The sequence below is a fragment of the Vespula pensylvanica genome, chromosome 11, assembly GCF_014466175.1.
Source record: "Vespula pensylvanica isolate Volc-1 chromosome 11, ASM1446617v1, whole genome shotgun sequence".
In the NCBI taxonomy this organism is placed as follows: Eukaryota; Metazoa; Arthropoda; class Insecta; order Hymenoptera; family Vespidae; genus Vespula; species Vespula pensylvanica.
Window position 1 is genome coordinate 1,302,460 of NC_057695.1, and position 18,403 is coordinate 1,320,862.

Below are 18,403 nucleotides of genomic sequence, written 5' to 3' on the forward strand. Positions count from 1 at the left end.
TCTCTCTCTCTCTCTCTCTCTCTCTCTCTCTCTCTCTCTCTCTCTCTCGTCTCTTTCTCCCTCTTTCTCCTCTGTCTCTGAAATTTCGTTATCGCGTGCGTTTCATTTTCCGGCAACGTCCGTGCGTTTCTCGGTGACAGACCGTTCGTACCTCCGCTTTATCGAGCAACTCTCCTCTCATAAGCGAGCACTATCCCACAAGCAACGAATTTATTATCCGATCGCGTGTTTCAACGTTGCCTATCTCTCTTTCTCTCTTCTTCCAACGCTCTCCAAAATGTAGCTCACATTGTTTCTCTTTTTTAGTAGGATCGCCAGGTCTCCTCGATGTGCTTTTCGTTCGCTAGCACTCGCTGACTCGCGGCATTACGCGAATTTACATTTTCTTCGTACGCCTTCGTTCCCCGAAGCCTCCTCTTCTTCGAGCTCGCTTGCACGTGATCGGAAACGGAAGCAGTCGGATTAATTCTGTAAACGCCTTCTCTCTTTCTCTTTCTCTCTCTCTCTTTCTCTCTCTCTCTCTCTCTCTCTCTCTCTCTCTCTATTTCTCTGAAAAGGTTCACAGCTAATCGATCGAGCGACTTCGTTCGAACTTCGAGGAAGAGCCCTTCCTCTTTCTTGCAATTTCTATTCACCTCCAGTGAGTTAATCGATATTTTATATACTTCTTCTTCTTGTTCTTCTTCTTCTTCTTCTTCTTGTTCTTCTCCGTTGTAACGAAAGAAGAAAAGAAAAAGGAGATCGTTACTGTGAAAGAAAGAGAGACAGCTGGTTCTCGCAGCGTTACTCGTAAATTTTTCCGTTCGATTCTGACGTGAGTCGTGCGTCCGTATAAAATCGAAGGAAGAATTAGAGAAATATAGAATTAGCTAGAACGAACGTTAGACAGACGTAAAAGTAATAGACAAACCTAGATAAAAGAATTCGGAAATAATCGTGGGGAAGAAAGATAGCCGCGTTGGATATCAATTTTCAATTTGAATCCACGAAAATCGTTATTTCGAGTTACTTCCGGACAGTTAAACGCGAGCTTAACATGTCGTGAGGAAATGAACTCGACGATATTATAAGAGCGACAGTAGTCGGTGTTTCTTCTCGAAAAAGACTGCATCCTGGACACGAACTCTGTGTGTCTTTTGTGATCCCTCGCGCGAGTCATTCTCTTTCTCTTTCTTCTATCTATCTATCTATCTATCTCTTTCCCTTTCTCCCTCCCCCCCCTCTCTCTCTCTCTCTCTTTCTCTAAGCTAGTTTCTATGGCAACGGGCGTTTAAGCTCGCTTCAGTATTTCAGTCTAGAGCACGACGTTTGCATCTCTTTCCTTCCAGTACTCGTACCCTCTTCTCTTCTCTTCTCTTCTCTTCTCTTCTCTTCTCTTCTCTTCATCGTTCTCGACCCGACAAGTATTGTCCAACTTGAATTCGCTAGAGAGATATACACCAAACTCTTCTTCTTCCATGCTCCTTTCTATCCCAGGCAGTCTTCGCAACGTAGTCTTAGCCAGCTCGTGTCCTTTCCCCTTCTCCACCCCCGTACTCACCCATTCTCCCACTACCCTCTCCCAACCCCCTCCAAACCACTCTACGCTTCGTCCTTCTCTTCGTCCACGCTGGACTGGACTTAAGTTCCAAATGGGTTTAGCTCTGGTATCTCTTGCGAGAGCAAACGTCGTGGAACGGAAGACCGAATCGTAGACTAGTCTCTCTCTCTCTCTCTCTCTCTCTCTCTCTCTCTCTCTCTCTCTTTCTATCTCTTTCTCTCTTACCCTTAGTTCTACTTTGTGGGCAGAGTCTCTTTGTTTCTCGAGGCAATGTTCCCCGGCATTGCACGGCCCAATAACCGCGTCCTCGTTCGACTAACCGAGGATTTATTCTAGATAAGTCCTGTCTGTTTCTCACAGACGCAACTCAGACGATAGATCAAGAAGCGATCGTTGAATCGTTTCTCGATAGTTAACCTATGACATTACGATCCTTTCTTATCGGATAAAAATAATAATAATAATAATAATAATAATAATAATAATAATAATAATAATAATAATAATAATAATAATAATAATAATAAAATTATTTTAGCAATAGATATCAATTAATCTGAATTATTATTACGATTCTAAAAATAAAATGTCTTATTTCATATTGATTTAACAACGACGTAACTACCGACTTTTATTAGATCACAATAATCGAATTTGATCGCGAGAATGGTTGGATTCCTCGTAATTAAACGGAGAAAATTTGTAGCATTTAATGAGAAATAATAAGTGGGAGGAAATGACGTTTATAAAGGGAATTCGGACAAGCGAACAAGCAACGTCCTCGTTTTAGGAATCTCTACGTGAATTGTGGGACGACTTCAAAGTGGGTGAAGTAGAGAAGGGTTTTCTCACCGTTCCACTTTCACCCGTGTCTCTTCAATCTCTCTCTCTCTCTCTCTCTCTCTCTCTCTCTCTCTCTCTCTCTCTCTCTCTCTCTCTCTCTCTCTCTCTCTCTCTCTCTCTCTATCGTGCAGCAAACCGCCATGGTATTATCGCTCCCGCGCGAACTATAAAGGCCGACCTCAAGCGTTACCGCCTTGCATGCATTGCTGCTGAGACTTTCGGCTTGAACGACGCACCCGAGACTTCGTTTTACAAAGCATTTAACGAACTCCGCATTCTCGCGTCCCCTCGATTCATCTTCTCCTATCTTTCTACGGTTTCCTTAACGGTGCAAGCAAACTGCCCTGTCCCTTTTCCTCCCCTCCAATCCATCTAAATATCTCCCTGTGCAAGTAATCGCTAGTGCTGATCGTTGAAAACAAAAAATTTCGCTTTCTCGAGGTCGTTTCATCTCGACTAAAAGATGCTTCTTTTTTTTTTTTTTGTTTTTTCTTTTTACGTCCTTCTTATATCATTGGAAACAAGAAGAAAACAAAGTTTTTCTTTTGGTATAGAATTGTTTGATCGAAACAACGACGATAGCCCCGTATAAAAAACTTTTACAAATCCGGTCGAGTATAAATATCGAACGTGATATCGTTCGTGATAAACGATTTAATCGATAATGTTAACGAGCATTAACCGCTGCCAACCTTTCGGGTCACAAGTGCAAACGTTAACGGCGTGCCTTCGGTGAACATAACTCGCAGTTTCCGCGCGGTTAAGCATCGCGCGTTTCCTACCCAAACCTGGCAATTATTTTATCACATTACTCCCGCATGACGCGATAACAACGCTGTCGATCAAATTTCGCGCAACGGAACATCCGTTTCGAGCGATTTGCCGCACGTGTATCGTGCGTTTGTGTGCGTCACGATCTGTCCTTTGCTATTCGCTCTTTCTTTTTGTCTCTTTCTCTCTCTCTCTCTCTCTCTCTCTCTCTTCGTGTGTCTGTCCTCTCCCTCTCTCTTTTTCGCGAATTAAACCGTTCGGAAATCATGAAGAATTTATACGCTTAAGCGGAAATTTAAATGTCGTTTACCGGTCATTAATAAACCTTGACAGCGACCTAGCCACGTAGTAGTAGTGGATTTTAAATGCGGATTTTAGGACATTTAATTCAACGGAATTAAATACCCTCGGCATTAACAATCGCGTTTGTTTTTGTTTTATTTATCTTGTTTAGTTAGGAGCGAAGCTAGGATGTAGACGTAGTTCCGTAAACGGGACGAGTTTTGATCTTTGAAAGATTAAAAAGTTACGATCTATATGAACGTGTTAAATTCTCAGATATTTATTGATAACGTTTACTAAAGTTTTCAAGTCTTTGCGAAGAGAGAGAAAGAGCGAGAGAGGGAGAAAGAGAGAAAGAGAAAGAGATAAATAGAGGAAAGTTCGCTTATCAAATTTCTAAGCGTGACGGACACCGATGAAATATGGATCGATGAAACGATCCGTTCGCTTGTGGGGCTTTCAAAGCCAGACACAAAATTATTTGATCGTCCTGCATCCGGTGGATAGACAGCCGTGACAATGCGTTCCTTATTCGCGTCAAGTTCTACCGATATCGTAGATATATAAATAAGTTAATTACTGTCATTAATAACCGTCGAGTGCGACAAGCACTTTAAATTGTTCACCGGCCATCCTAATTTATTTCGTTCGCGGCCTCGTTAATTTTACGCCCGTTTTATCCTCGTAAATGCATTTTCTCAGCATTTTCCTGTCGTGCCGTCGGCGTCGATAAATAAAAATCGTTATTTAGACGGAGATGCACTTTGAAACGTAATTATACATCACCGATAGAAATTGATACATACACACACATACCCACACACACACACACACATTTATTCATATATAATTTTGTTCTTTTTTGTTTTTTGTAAATATACGGAAACAAAAAATCTATTCCATTGGGTAAATTTTCCTCCCGAAAAAAAGTGCATCGTACGCTCGTCGTTCTTACTATGGAGACTTTGCGAAATAACGTTATTTATCAAATGCTCGTGCACCTTTACTTCGTGCTACTATACCTCCCTCTTTTCTACCTTTTCCAGAAGATCAATACGCGTTAACAAGGTGGTGAAACGTCACCGATAAGGCCGATATTTATTGCTACCGTTAATATACATCCTACTCGGCCGAATAAAAAGAACATAAAATCCGGCTTAATGAGCATCGTGGAAAGTTTATTACTGCGCGTTTAACTACCACGGATTAAGATGGCTCTATTGAGAAAGATAAAGTCCACCATGCTGATGTGCTTCCCTGTCAGGACGAGTTTGAAGATAAGGTTCTGCATAAAAAAAAAAAAAAAATGAAAAGAGAAGAAAGAGAGAGAGAGAGAGAGAGACAGGAAAAATAAACAAGAGAAAAATGAAATATTGCGAGTCAAGCTGCTTTACCTTCTAATTTTCGAGTTGAAGGATATATCGTGTATCTTCGAAATACACACCTACTTCCCGCAAATATCCCAAAGGAGACGAGGATTCATCGACGAGAGAGGAAAGGATGTACGGTGAATTCTTCTTCCCTGGAAAGCCTCCTTCTGATCCCTCGACAAAAGAAGAAAAATCCTATTACAGAAGGAAGGATCGTGCCTCTAATAGACATATAAAATTATTTTTTTTTTTTTGTTTCTTTTTTTTTCATCTTTCTCTCTTTCTCTTTTAGTCTTTTTCTTCTTTCTTATTTTCTTTTCTTTTCAATCTTTCTTCTTCCCTTTCCCATATTCCCAACATTTCTTCTATCTTCATTGAGAATAATTTTTACAATGGCAAAAAGGATATATAATTGTAAAAAATGGTCGAGCTAGCTACCAGCTGTTTATTAGTTGAAACACACACCGAATACATCAAACAGCATTCACGTTCGAGTACAAACGAAGACTAATGCGATCAGATCAGATCTAGAACGAGTAAGTTCGTTGCTCGACTACGACGACGAGGATGAGGACGAGGACGACGACAACGACGCTTATTGAAATTTAATGGATCCGTTTTCGTGTCGACGTGTTGCGGAAGGAGTTGGAAAAGTTTACCATCGACGACGAAACACACTTTGACACTGGGTTCGCTCGCGCGCATTGTTGCAAGAGAAAATCAATTTTACGAGGGTCCTCCCCCCTATTCCACCTTCAGCCCCTCAGTCCCCATCCCTAACTCCCCGTTGCGCGTAACTAGTAACCATAAGCAACCGAGATCCGATCTCATAGCGTTTCCACCAATATCGAAGTCTACTCTTACGCAGTAGTAGAACCAGTCAGTTCCTATCCGGACAAAGTAGACCACGGCTATTCGGTCTACCGCGACACAACTGGTTACAACTTTGACTTTGGTATGGCCAGGGTGCACTACTAGAAAGCCGTTATACTCGTTAATGGAAGCAAACGTTGAATCGGTCCCTTCCTAACTACTCGATCGTAACTCCTTCCTTCTCTCTTTCTTTCTCTATTATTTTTCAAAAACTATTAATTATTTTCTGCATCTTATCTCACCATCCTTTGGATCTCTTCGTCGATAGAATTTCAATACGTTCGCCTTAACGTCAAAACAAAACAAGAAAAAAAAAAACGCTTTTCGAAGAAATTCTAATTTTATCTTTATTAACCACGCGTTCTTTACATTCTATTCCCTCGGAAATTTCTTTATCAATTCACATTTGCGCGCTGGGAAATTCTAATTTTTATCTATACGATCGTGCACCGTATAAATTTTATTTTTCTCAGACGTAAAACAAGCGTGGGTTCGTCGATTGACAAGAAAGAAATACTCGAACGGATATATATATATATATATATATGCGAGACGAGAGAAGAGGGGGTTGGAAGGAGGAGGAGGAGGAGGCAAAAAGCAGGAAGAGGAGCATCTCAGAAAGCTGAGGAAAAGTGGCGATGGCGGTGGAGGTGGATGAGGAGGAGAGGAGGGAGTGAGTTGGTGGGTGGGGAGGGAATACCGACGATAATAAATATGCCCGGACCCGGCGGCCATAAATCCAACGTAATTGAATTTTCAACATCTATAACTAGCCGTCGCTCGGTGCGACCTCGGCAAACGGGATGTATCTTGAACGAAGCCAGACGATTTCTTCTTCTCCTTGCACCTCTCGAAGAAGGCGCGGCCGTCTTTTCGGTCGTCCCCGACTCCATTTTCCTTATACCTTTTTTTTTCTCTTCTATTTTTCCTGGCAGGACAATCGATCCTTCGATGTTCGCAACTCGGCTCTATTTTTAATTCGGTCCGCGAGTTCGTTGGCTCGTTTTCTCTTCTTCCCATCTCTTTCTCTCTCTCTCTCTCTTTCTTTTTCCACCTTCATATCTCTTAGCTTCCCTCTTACTTTTTTTCTTTTCCTTCTTCTTCGTCTTCTTCTCTTCGTCTTCTCCACTTCCTCCCTTGACTCCAAGAAATCGAAGAGTTCCTTTGACGCGAACATCTAATCAAGGATTTCCTCGACTCCGGACTCCCCTTCTCGTGCCAAACCGAAACCTTCACCCTCTTCCACCACCTCTTCTTCTTCAGACTCTTTTCTTCTCTTTCTCTACTTCGCGTCGCGACATTAGCTCTCTTTTCCACCCCCCCTTTCTCTCTCTCTCTTTCTTTCATCCCTATCTGTTCTTTCCGTTCTTTCTTTCACGCCATGCCATACCATGCCAACTATGGACCCAACGCAGAAAACTTTGATTGTACGTAAGCTGAATACCCACTCCCCTTTAAAAGAAAAAAGGACAAGTACGAGGAATAGCATTCGGGTCTATCGTCGTAGTCTCTTTCTATCTCGATCCTCTCGGTCCTCTCTGTAAGTACGATGAGATTCGGGACTTATTGAAACTCCCATCTTTCAATGGTTCAACGACCCTCTTCCATCAATCTCTACCCGAGTATTCTATATTATCAACGATTATTTCATAAATAGGGAATTATTAGTCTGTTAACTTTCGAACGGACGTTGAGACAAATTCATACATTTTATATTTCTCTTTCGAGTCTCCTTCACTCGCGAAAAGAAGAAAAAACAAGGGGGAGAAAAAAATATTTTTCTTGGATTTAGGAAGATGTCCTATCATTCTCTGGTCCGTTTGTCCGCTTTTTAAAACTTCTTTTTCCTTTACTTCAACAGTTATATATACTTCGAGAGACTGAGTCACTCTCTTGTATATGTATTCATGAAGCAATGTTTCTTGCTTGGGGGAAAGTTGGACGGTAAGTTTGCCCGCTGTCTCACGTTATTCATTACTTTCGCTCCGTCGACTCCTCGTCTCCAGAGCAATCCTGAAGAATGATACGAAACGAGAGATTAGTATAAACGCAAATGTAACCCGAGCGGACGGTGGCGAGAACGACGAGGAGAGGAGCGGTAGGATGTAATCAAGCGTAACTTTTCATTCCCTGTTGTCTGTCCTGTTTGAAAAGGGTGTACGATTCAGTTCGGCTAATTGTTAAGAACTTTCCGCTAGAAATTTATCGAGTAATAGATATATATATCTATATATGTATCTACTATTTGAATACATAGATAAAATGAATGATACGTCTACCTACTCGATTACGAATGGCGTAATCGATCTTTATATCGTTAATTTATTACTCGTAAGAGCTTAATTAACGTTCTGGTCGATTCGCATTTCATTCGGCTCGCTATCGAATTATATAGATTGGTCTTCTCTATTTAATAGAACGATTACGTTAAAGATTACTTGATTTATTTATTTTAGGGATATTCCTTTCATATATATAAATTTGGATAATGTCACGTCGTTATCAATTTGTATAAATCTGTTTCATTATAATTAAATGCGTTAATGGATATTCGATCAAATGGAATCTACTTAAAATCATTATTTCCAGAGATCGAATCTATTTCGGATATGTTAAGATAGATGTCATAATTTTTTGCTATCGTCCTGGTTTTTTCCTTTCTTTCTTTCTTTCTTTTTCTTTCTTTTTTTTTTTATTTTTAATTCGACTCGTTTAGTTCACGTCGTACAACGAAACTTTTCTGAAAGGATAATCGAACGCGCATTAGATCAATGTCTTTCAATCTTGATCTCATGCATTGCATGAAGTATCGAGGGATCTCCACAAACAGTAACCTCCACGCAGTGAAGAGACCCGGGCAATCGATATTAACTTACGATGTACGTGTACGTGTGTATTTTGTAATACAAGCACTGTCAAGATAATTGGCCGGTTTTCAATGAAGCCTTACAAAATTTCTTCGATCTCGGTATTCTTTTTTTTTCTTTCTTTTTTTTTTTTTTTTTTTTTAATTATTTCTGGCAACGATCGAAAAATGATTTATTAATCGTTATAAATCACGAGTTCGTTTGTTTCGATGAAACGTTTATCTCCGTGTATGATTGTGAAATTTTAATTTTTTCTTCGATGCATATCGGCTGTAGATTTTTCTCCTCGTTGTAAGAAATTATTAACGTTTGATCTAACGAATAATCGATAACGTTAACGGTGTAACATGTTTTCGCTGTAATTTTATTGTTTTTATCTAAAAAGATGATCGCGCAACGAACGACTGCCATCTCTGATAAGAGCCAGAAATTTCAGCGAGCTCGAAACTCGTCGATAGTCGGTATAATGTTTGAAATATTGATTAACAATGGATAAAAGCGAGTTCGTTCTTTCTCATTCGCAATAAGGAAGGACGCGTCAAATTCTAAAAGAAAAAAGGAAACAAAAATGATATCTCCGTTGATGCTTGCTTTATTCAAATTTATATAAGAAACCACAGGTTAGCGTGCATTCGCCACGTTCTACCATATAGTAATAATAATAATAATAATAATAGTAATAATAATAATAATAATAATAATAATAATAAACAACAATTTTTATACAGAATATTTTGGTAATAATTTCTATTCAAAATATATTGACAAGTAAAAGAAATCGTAGACGAGACGAAAGATCGATGTCGGATCGGTGGTGGATTGACGATTCGATTCGATCGATCATCCATTCCATCGTTTCCTCAATTTCCATAAAGTACATAAAACATTAAGAATTATGCTTCGTCTGTCTTAAGTTTTTCGGTTTGCGCAGAAACATTGTCTGCAACTGGTTCCGGTTCTCGTATTCCCATCCATTTGCATCGCTTTTGTAATTCCTGACGATACCTTTTCGATGGAAAGAATATTATATTTATCGATATAAACGATATATAACGAATTTTCCAAATTATTAGAATAAATTACCTTGGATGGTTGATGGCATAAATCCATGGATCTATGCACGAAACCGATTTTGCGAAAACTGCTGGTAACATGGCTACGTGAGGCGTCAACAAGTCGCTGGAATAGCGAATAAAATTGTAACGATTAAAATCGAATATTTCTAATTTATAAGTTCGATAAGTATTACAGATGATCGTATGCAGTTTCCTACCTATTTCCAAAAGCACCGATAACCGCAACAACTGCATATGGCGTCCATGCGCAAAGAAAGAGGAAGAAAATCGTAAAGGCTACCTTAGCGATTCTGACTTCGACGCTACGTTCTTTATCCTGATTCGAAACCAAAGATTTCACGTTCATTTTTTTTGCCTGATCGCGAAGCATCTTCTCGTGTTGTCTTATGGATCTAATTAACTGTGAGTAGAAATAAACGATAAGGGTCAAAGGTAGAAGATAGGACCAGAGAAAGATCGAAGCTACGAAGACCCTCGTGTCCGAGTTATCCGATAGAAAATCAAAACTGCAGGTAGTTAGGTATCCCTCTGAAATATCATGGAATTTTTATATGATTCCGTTTAGATTATAATATCTATGATGGATAGAATCGTCAATGGATATGATTATCGTTTTACCTGGTACATATTTTCCCCACATCTCCATAAGCGGTAAAACTGAAAATGGTAAAGCCCAGAACCAAGTAAATGCAACGATCAATCCAGCTTGCGATCCGTTTAGTCTACCATCGATCGGACACGATATGGTTCTAGCGGATCATAGAAAAATTTCTTTGAATTGTTATCCGAACATTGATATACAAAAGACAAGTAACATTGTATCTGGTGTTGGTTAAGTAGGAAACATTAGATACCTGTAACGATCGTAGGCAATAGCAACATTGGAAATTGCTTGCCCGATACCAGAAATGCTGCCCAAAAATGCAAATATAGCACAACCGATTTCCCAACCCCAAATACGTTGGAGGAAACTATTTATTATAAAATGTGGAATTTCTAACGCCATCGTTAGATCGAATATAGCCAGATTGACGATAAACATGTTCGAGGGTGTCCTCAGAGCCTTCGATCTGCAAAAAGTTTCAATGTCGTTTTAATCGTTCCTATTCTATCGAATAGTTCGATACATTTCTTTTAATTTTTGTAAATTCAATCGTAATGGTTCATTTTGACAAAGTTATCGATGGATTCGGTGGTCGAACGTCGCGAACGACGAGCTGCTGCGCGCGTCGTAAAGATGGCGTAAAGAAGTCGAACGTTTCGTTGAATTTATTCGAGAGATGAAAGAAAAAAAAAAAATACAAAAAAAAAGGAGATAAAAAAAGAAAGAAGGGACCATATATGAATAATAGTTAATAATAATTCAGATTTTACGATCGACATACGTGGTAAATATCCATACGACGCATCCATTTCCAACGACGGACATGACAAACAGCATAAAATAAATAAGCGAGAGACCAATATGCCAGTATTTTCCAGGGGCGAGGTAGCCCCTCCAATGAATGTGTACGAGTCCCATGTGTTCCGGTGGTACGTTCCATCCCAAAAACCTTTCTTGCATTTGTTGGACCTCTCTAATTTAACAAGAAAATATAAAGTCATCGAAATTGGAAGGAAAACGTCTTTATCGCGATAGGAAAGTTCGATAAGTACCAGGTCGTTATTAAAGTTAGATAGACGCGAATTTCAACTCCTTTTTCTTTTCGACATTTCCGAGCTTTCATCGATCTTCCTACCGACTACTATTACCTTCGTAAAAGGTTGCTAATGGAAGGAAGAAGATCGAGGTAACGTTTTTGAATGTGACTAATACTTCAAAAAATTTTCGATCGTCCACTTGTAATAATTTGCTCGTCGATTATTCCTCGATTATTAATCGTATTAATTTCATTTTTAAATATTTCTAAGCTCTTTTCCGTTCCGCGCGATCATTATCCCTGAGCCATAGTCCTACAATAGTGAATGAAGAGAGAGAGAGAGAGAGAGAGAGAGAGAGAGAGAGAGAGAGAGAGAGAGAAAGGGATTCGTGTACGCACGAAAGCTCCCTGTGTCTACTTCGTCGGATTATTTCTCTCCTTTCATCCTCGGAACAATGTCGAATGATTATGAAGGAAAAAGAAGAAAGAAAAAAAGAAAGCAAGAAAAAAAGAAAGAAAAAGAAGGAGTTGCATTTTACCTACCCCATTCCGCCGACAAAAGGCTGAGGGCCATTCTCGAAGGTATAGTTTTGCAGCAGCATCTTTCTTCAAGGCTGTGTCGTCGGTTGGTAGACTGACGAATCGTTAAAACGGATCTTCCAAGATAAACGAGATGTCTGAGCGAAGAAGAGTTTTAGTCGTCGTCTTGACGCGTCCTATCCACGTCCGAAAGGTTTCAACCCTTAGGACCTTGAATAGATATCTGTCGTGGAGAATGAAGAAACCAACTGTGAGATTTTAACGAACGATTTTTTTACGTCTCCCACTTTCCAAAATTATTATTTCGATTTTTTTTTTTTTCTATTTTTTTTATCCTCTCCTACGCTCGAGAAAGAGAAAAAAAAATAAAGAAGGAAAGAGAAACGAACGTTTCGTGGGATCGAATGTAATTTCTTTTCTTTTCTTTTTTTTTTTTGTTTTGCTTACGTCAAGTTAGGATGTAAAATAAACTTCTACTTTGTGTCTACGTCCGTTCGAATCTGAATTGAAGTGAGACGCGGTGCGATAAGTTGACAGCACGTTCCGCAACTCACTTGACCCGTACCAAAGTTAGTGCGCTCTTTTATATCAAACCGATCGTGGTGATCGGGGCTGTCGTGCCGTTTGATAGCTTAATTCGATTTACGAATCTAAGAAACCTTTTTCTATCCTCGAGTTCGTGTAGTCACGCGAACTTGACTCTAGTACTTCTACCTTGTTTCCCTATGAGAGAAGATATGTCCTTTCGTGACGTTCTTTTAATCCTCAGTCAAGGTGATCGAAATCGAAATCGAATCTTCTTATTTTTATAATTTACACGCGTCTACGTAGAAAGGAAAGAAAACGATGAGAGTCCGTTGAAACATTCATTTTATTTTATATATCGAGAAAGATAAATGATAAATAAGTATTATCGAAAAGGAAGAGAAAAAAAGAAAAGAAAAGAAAAGAAAAGAAAAGAAAAGAAAAGAAAAGTGTTATTTCTCTTTATCGAAAGAGCATATACTTTTGTAAAGATCTCAGAATAATATCAGCATCATTCGTAGAACGAGATTGATCTGACGTCGCAAATAAGCTCTTCTCCTTTCATAGTCACGGTATGGAGATCGAGTATGGCGTGTCGGTTGAGAATTTAATTCGATTTAGAAATGCGAGAAACCTTTTGTTAAACCGAGGCCAGTCGGTCACGCAACTTGATTTCAAATCTAGCCTTTATTACTCGTACTTTCTTTAATGCATTACCGATTACTTTTGCTGGAGATAACGTTGTCGGTCGAGAGTTACTCGTTAAGTACTTACATACTGTCGTTGGAAAATGAAGAAGAAGAAGAAGAAGAAGAAGAAGAAGGACAGGAAGAGTGAAAAATAAAAAGAGAACGATATTTCAAATCGTGGATTTATTTAAAAGGGGTAACACATGTGTTACAGTGAAAGAACACAAGGACCGAGTAGAGAATAATCGTGGCCATTGGTTTCTACATCAGTTTCTCTCTGTCTCTCTGTCTCTCCCTCTCTCAGTCTCACTTTCTCACTCCAGCTGAAGTGAACAACGGTGGAACGGAGCTAACAAATCGTCCTACCTATTAATCTCTCCAACGCATACGCTTACTGATCGGGAGTAGGCGTTAATCGTGGAAGAGAATGAGATCAGTTTGGTGTTTCCAACTCGTAACGATGTCATCGTTTGAAAAAAAAAAAGAGAAGAAAAAAAGAAGAAGAAGAAGAAGAAGAAAAAGAGAGAAAGGATGAGAAGTGAGCGTGTAGTAGGTGGTATTTGCTTTTTGTATGGATTCATTTGAACGAGCCTAGAAATTCATCTGATACAAAAAGAATATATATATATATATATATATATATATATATATATATATATATATATATATATATATATATATACACACATACACCCCACACACACATACACACGCGCGCAGTACATACACTAGCTGCATAGGGTGCATCGTGCGTACGTGTATTCGAGCTCACGGAACAACCGCAGCCTTCCCTCGTCCACTGAGTTAAATCATAAAATTGTCTGTGGGGTGGCCGCGAAATTCCACTGATTTACGAGCACCAGGTCGTCCGCTCTGCTCGTACTCCCGCCGATGGCTCGATGGAGTGCTACTGTGGACTCGGTTGAGAGAACGTTAAAATCTCTCTCTCTCTCTCTCTCTCTCTCTCTCTTTTTATCTCTTTTTCTCTCTTTCTCTCTTTATCTCCATCTCGTTTTCCTTCTCTCCCGCGTAGCAAGATACAGTTTCGTGTTTTTTGTACAGTGATCCTGGTCGGAGAAATGACCACGGAAAGAGGAAAAGGGAACGGAGAGTACGGGGAAGTAGAAAACAACCGTGAAAAGGGACAGGGATTTTCATAGCGCGCGTAATAGCTGGTAGGGCGGCTGAGTTTTTCACGATTCAACAGATATATTTACGAGCTTTGTCCGTACGTGTAATTTTCACGACTCATCGGGCCACGCTGGTGTTGTTCACACGGTGGAAATTTAGTTGGGAAGCTTGAATGACGTACAATGAAACAGTTCCGGTTGATTCGTGATCGCGTCGGAAATGTAACCAGGGATTAAAAATTTTTCTCCCCTTTCTCTCCCTCTCATTTTTCTCTCTCAATCTCTTTCGATCTCTCTCTCTCTCTCTCTCTCTCTCTCTCTCTCTCTCTCTCTCTCTTATTATCTCATTTACATATCAAAATCGGTATTTATTATATTTCATATCTGTCAGCAAACAAAAAATAATAAACGGATAGATATTACTCTCGCAAGGTTTAGATTTTATTTCCATTTAAACGAACGTTATCCTTTTTTTTTTTTTTTCTTATTCATTTTCGATAAAAAGTCTTTGAATTTAATTGATCTTTAATTTTCCTTTTTCCAATCTCTTCGAACTCGTCGTCGTCGTCGTCGTCGTCGTCGTCATCGTTGTTATTTGTCGTTTCGTATCTCAAAAGATATTCATAGTAAAATCGAGCTCTTGCAAATACCTCTGCGAATACCTCTACGACTACGAGAGAGAGAGAGAAAGAGAAAGAGAGAGAGATAGAGAAAAAAGAGAGAGAGAGAATGCTAGCTCTTTTCGCGGCATGCTCACTTTTTCCTTTGTTTCCCGTGTGCTTTTACCGAAGCAACGACCATCATGGTATCCTGGGCGCTGTCCGATATAAATAATGATCGATCGTACTCTAGGTTTCAAGCTGGCTGGCAAACGGCAATGGAGAAAGGCATTCGATTGGACGGCACTCTCCCTTTCTCTCTTTCTCTTCCTCTCTCTCTCTCTCTCTTTCTCTCTCTGTCTGTACGATACTCGTTAGGTAATGCACTACTCGACGGAAGAATCCTCGCTGTTTCCTACCCCGTTAAGCAGGTATTGGACATTGTATCAGAGCCATTTCAAACGACTCGGAAAGCTACTCTCAACTCCGATGACATTACGAAAAGCACAAGTATGACATATTCAAAAGTCGAGGAGAGAGAAACGATTGTGATCGGTTGAACGTAAAATTATATCGAGAGAAATCGAGTTACTTGATAAAGTGGCATCAATAATAAATTTTCGATAAGTTCGATGCTAGATGAACGAGTATCGAAAATTGATGTGGTTCCTCTTGTTTCCTTTTTTCCTTTTCTTTTCTTTTCTTTTCTTTTTTTTTTTCTTTTTTCTTACGATTGAAAGCAATCTGTAATCCATTTAATATTGTACCGTACGGTATTAATAAGATACATCCGTAGAGATCGATTTTATATATTTAACATCCAGTGGATAATAATTTTTTAACTATTTTATAGGCAGACCTTTATCACGCCGAGAGCATTTCACTCTTGAAAGAAGAAGAAGAAAAAAAAGGTTCTCTTTCGGTCCTCTCTCATCAGCGTAATAGTTTCCTTTCTGGTTCGTACAAGAGGAATATGAGTAGGGAAGAACAGAGTTTCGATGTTGGCATCGTCGAGCTATTATCACCATCGTCATTTCGATGGAAGGATCGTCGGCTACGGATAGGAGTGTTATAAAGAAACGAATCCTGCCATTCGAATCTACATCAGAAGCAATTCTTTCTAATCCCTTCGTTCTTTTTCTATACGTCGTCTTTGTTGTCGTCGTTCTCGTCGTCGTTGGTGATAATAATGGTGATGGTGGTCGTGTACGATGGTTCGAACGAAAAAAAAACAAAGGAATGCAGATTGGAGAGAAAAAGAGAGAGAGAAAAAGAGACACGGATTAACGAGGATTAACGCTAATTGGTCGCTCGACTCCTCCTTCTCCTCGTTCTCTTACTACTTCTCGTACCCTGCTTGTTCGATAACTTCGCTAGTAGTAATAGTAGTAGTAGTAGTAGTAGTAGTAGTAGTAGCTTCGTCATCCAACATTCGTCCACCCCTTCGATTCTTTTACTTCCTTAAAACTCTTGGATTCGAGCTGAAGTGAGTATTTTGTGTGCGGTATGGCCAGAGATTGACACTCATTTTCCAAGTCAAGAGGGATCACGATTATTCAAATCGTGTCATTGACTCGCACTCGCGAGATATATATTCTTTTCGCTTCGATGGACCGATTGCTATGAAATCCCTCTTTCCCTCCCCTCTTTCTTTCGATAAAACCTCATCGAAGCAACCCTCTTTTCCTTCGATAAAAGGATGTACATATCAAAGTTACGAGCGAAACACGAGAACCGGCCGAGTTATCGAGATTGATTTTTCTTCCAAAAATTGGGCGCGGATCTTCTAACGCCCAACGTCTCTCTCACCCCTATTTTTCTCCCTCTCTCTCTCTCTCTCTCTCTCTCTCTCTCTCTCTCTCTCTCTCTCCCTCCCCATTGACCGTCCCTGTTTTCCTTTACTCAAATCATTCCATTCTTATTTTTCAGTTCTATAGCTATTCCATTCTTTACGAGCTTTCTCTTATCGAGAATCGAAGCTTCCGTATATATATATGTATACATATTTTTTTTCTTATTTTTATTTTTCTTTTTTTTTCAAATAGATTCAAATAATTTTTGCTACGACTTGTTCGATCAATGATTAGAATTTATTTTCGGAAAGTAATAGAATAACGAGGGATTATATATAAGAGGAAGGTTTGCCAAAATTGGACAGTTGCCTAAATTTTGATCTCATTTGTCGTCCTTAATTACAAATATTTCAAGCAATGCAATTGACTTTATCGATAAACTGTAAAAAAAAAAAAAAGCGGAAAGATTGAACAAAGGAAGACACACGATATAACAAAAATGAAGTCTAACTTGAAAAAAATATTTCTCTATTCGCTCCGAACGAACATTGTGAACAACGAATAGTTTGTACTTAACAAAAAAGAAACTTTATTATCTTGCAGAAAAAGTTTATTATTTTGTTCGTATTAGCGTCATTAATTAAATATGATTTCTACATGAAAAAAAAAAAAAAAAAATATCTTCTTTCATTTTTATCGTTTTACATCTTTTTATCGTTTTGCTATAATGAATTTTAATTGTTACTTATAGATTTCTCTCTAAGTTCCAACTTAGAAAACTGATAGTAAAGAAATTAAACAATCGATATTTTATTAGGACCAATTACATTACTTGTATTTTTCCATTTTATACGTATTAATGATAATTTATTTAAAAATATAATATTATTTGATAAAAGTGCATAAAGTGTATTACGAGCGCTTTTTGTTTTCATTGAATACGTAGTGAAGTTATGGGTGAAACAAAGAAAACAAAAATGATCCAACAATGAAGCAAGCTTTTCCTTTATATATACATACATATCTCTATGCATATATACATATACATATATATATATATATATATATATATATATATATATAGTTATAAATAAACTTGTAAGGTTTGAGGCTATGTTGAATAAAGGCGAGCTTAAGTGCACAAAGTTAAACTTAATGTAGCGGCAAAGTAGGTAGTTGTTGAGAAAAATTCAATTCGCGCGTCGTAAGTCGACGAACGAACGAACGAGCAAGGAAGCGAGTTGAAAGGAACTTCTTTTTTGATGAACTTAAGTAATCGTATTATTCCACCCCCCTTGTTCCTTGGGTCTTCTTCTCCTCTCGTTCTCATTATTCTCTTTTTTCTTTTTCTTTTTGTTTTTTTTTTCTTTCTTTTTTTTTCTTTTATTTTTTTTTTTTTATTTCTCCTTTCTCGTTCCCACCGACCCTACTTCAGGATAGAGCACAAGCGGTCGCGCACTTTTATTCCGCAATTAACGGTCGTGCAAAAAGTACAAAAGATAAAGAAAGAAGGAAAGACAAACCAGCAACCCTTGTGTCTTCTCACGACAATGAAACGCAGGCCTCTTATTTAGCCAGCACATTCGACGCAATTCTCCTCCTACCTACGTATTCCCGCAATTTCACACTGTATTCGCGTTTCTCTTTGTTTCCGATATGCCGCTGCTAAAACAAGGAAAAAGAAAAGAAATCAGAAGAACAGGTATAAGAAAAAGGAAATAATGAAGAAGAATGGACGTGAAAGAGCGAGAAAATCAATGAGCAGAGAGAAAAAAAGAGGAAAGGAACAGGAAGAAAAGAGAAAGTATTCATCGATACTGTACTGGCAAGCAAAAAAGAGAGAGAGAGAGAGAGAGAGAGAGAAC

The 18,403-nt window shown here is 38.8% G+C and overlaps 2 protein-coding genes across 2 annotated transcripts in view; one reads left to right on the plus strand and one right to left on the minus strand.

Annotated features, from left to right (window-relative positions):
• The window catches only part of LOC122633003, a 172,870-nt gene that overhangs the window by 71,957 nt on the left and 82,510 nt on the right, over nucleotides 1-18,403 (plus strand). The window lies entirely within an intron of this gene.
• On the minus strand, nucleotides 9,264-12,359 carry LOC122632997 (opsin, blue-sensitive). Its single transcript, XM_043820386.1, has 8 exons — nucleotides 12,250-12,359; nucleotides 11,806-12,025; nucleotides 11,008-11,199; nucleotides 10,477-10,692; nucleotides 10,241-10,371; nucleotides 9,820-10,150; nucleotides 9,630-9,725; nucleotides 9,264-9,551 (listed from the first exon to the last, which is right to left on the minus strand). Exons 2-8 carry the CDS (start codon nucleotides 11,862-11,864, stop codon nucleotides 9,440-9,442), a joined length of 1,137 nt encoding a protein of 378 aa, XP_043676321.1. The 5' UTR covers nucleotides 11,865-12,025; nucleotides 12,250-12,359; the 3' UTR covers nucleotides 9,264-9,439.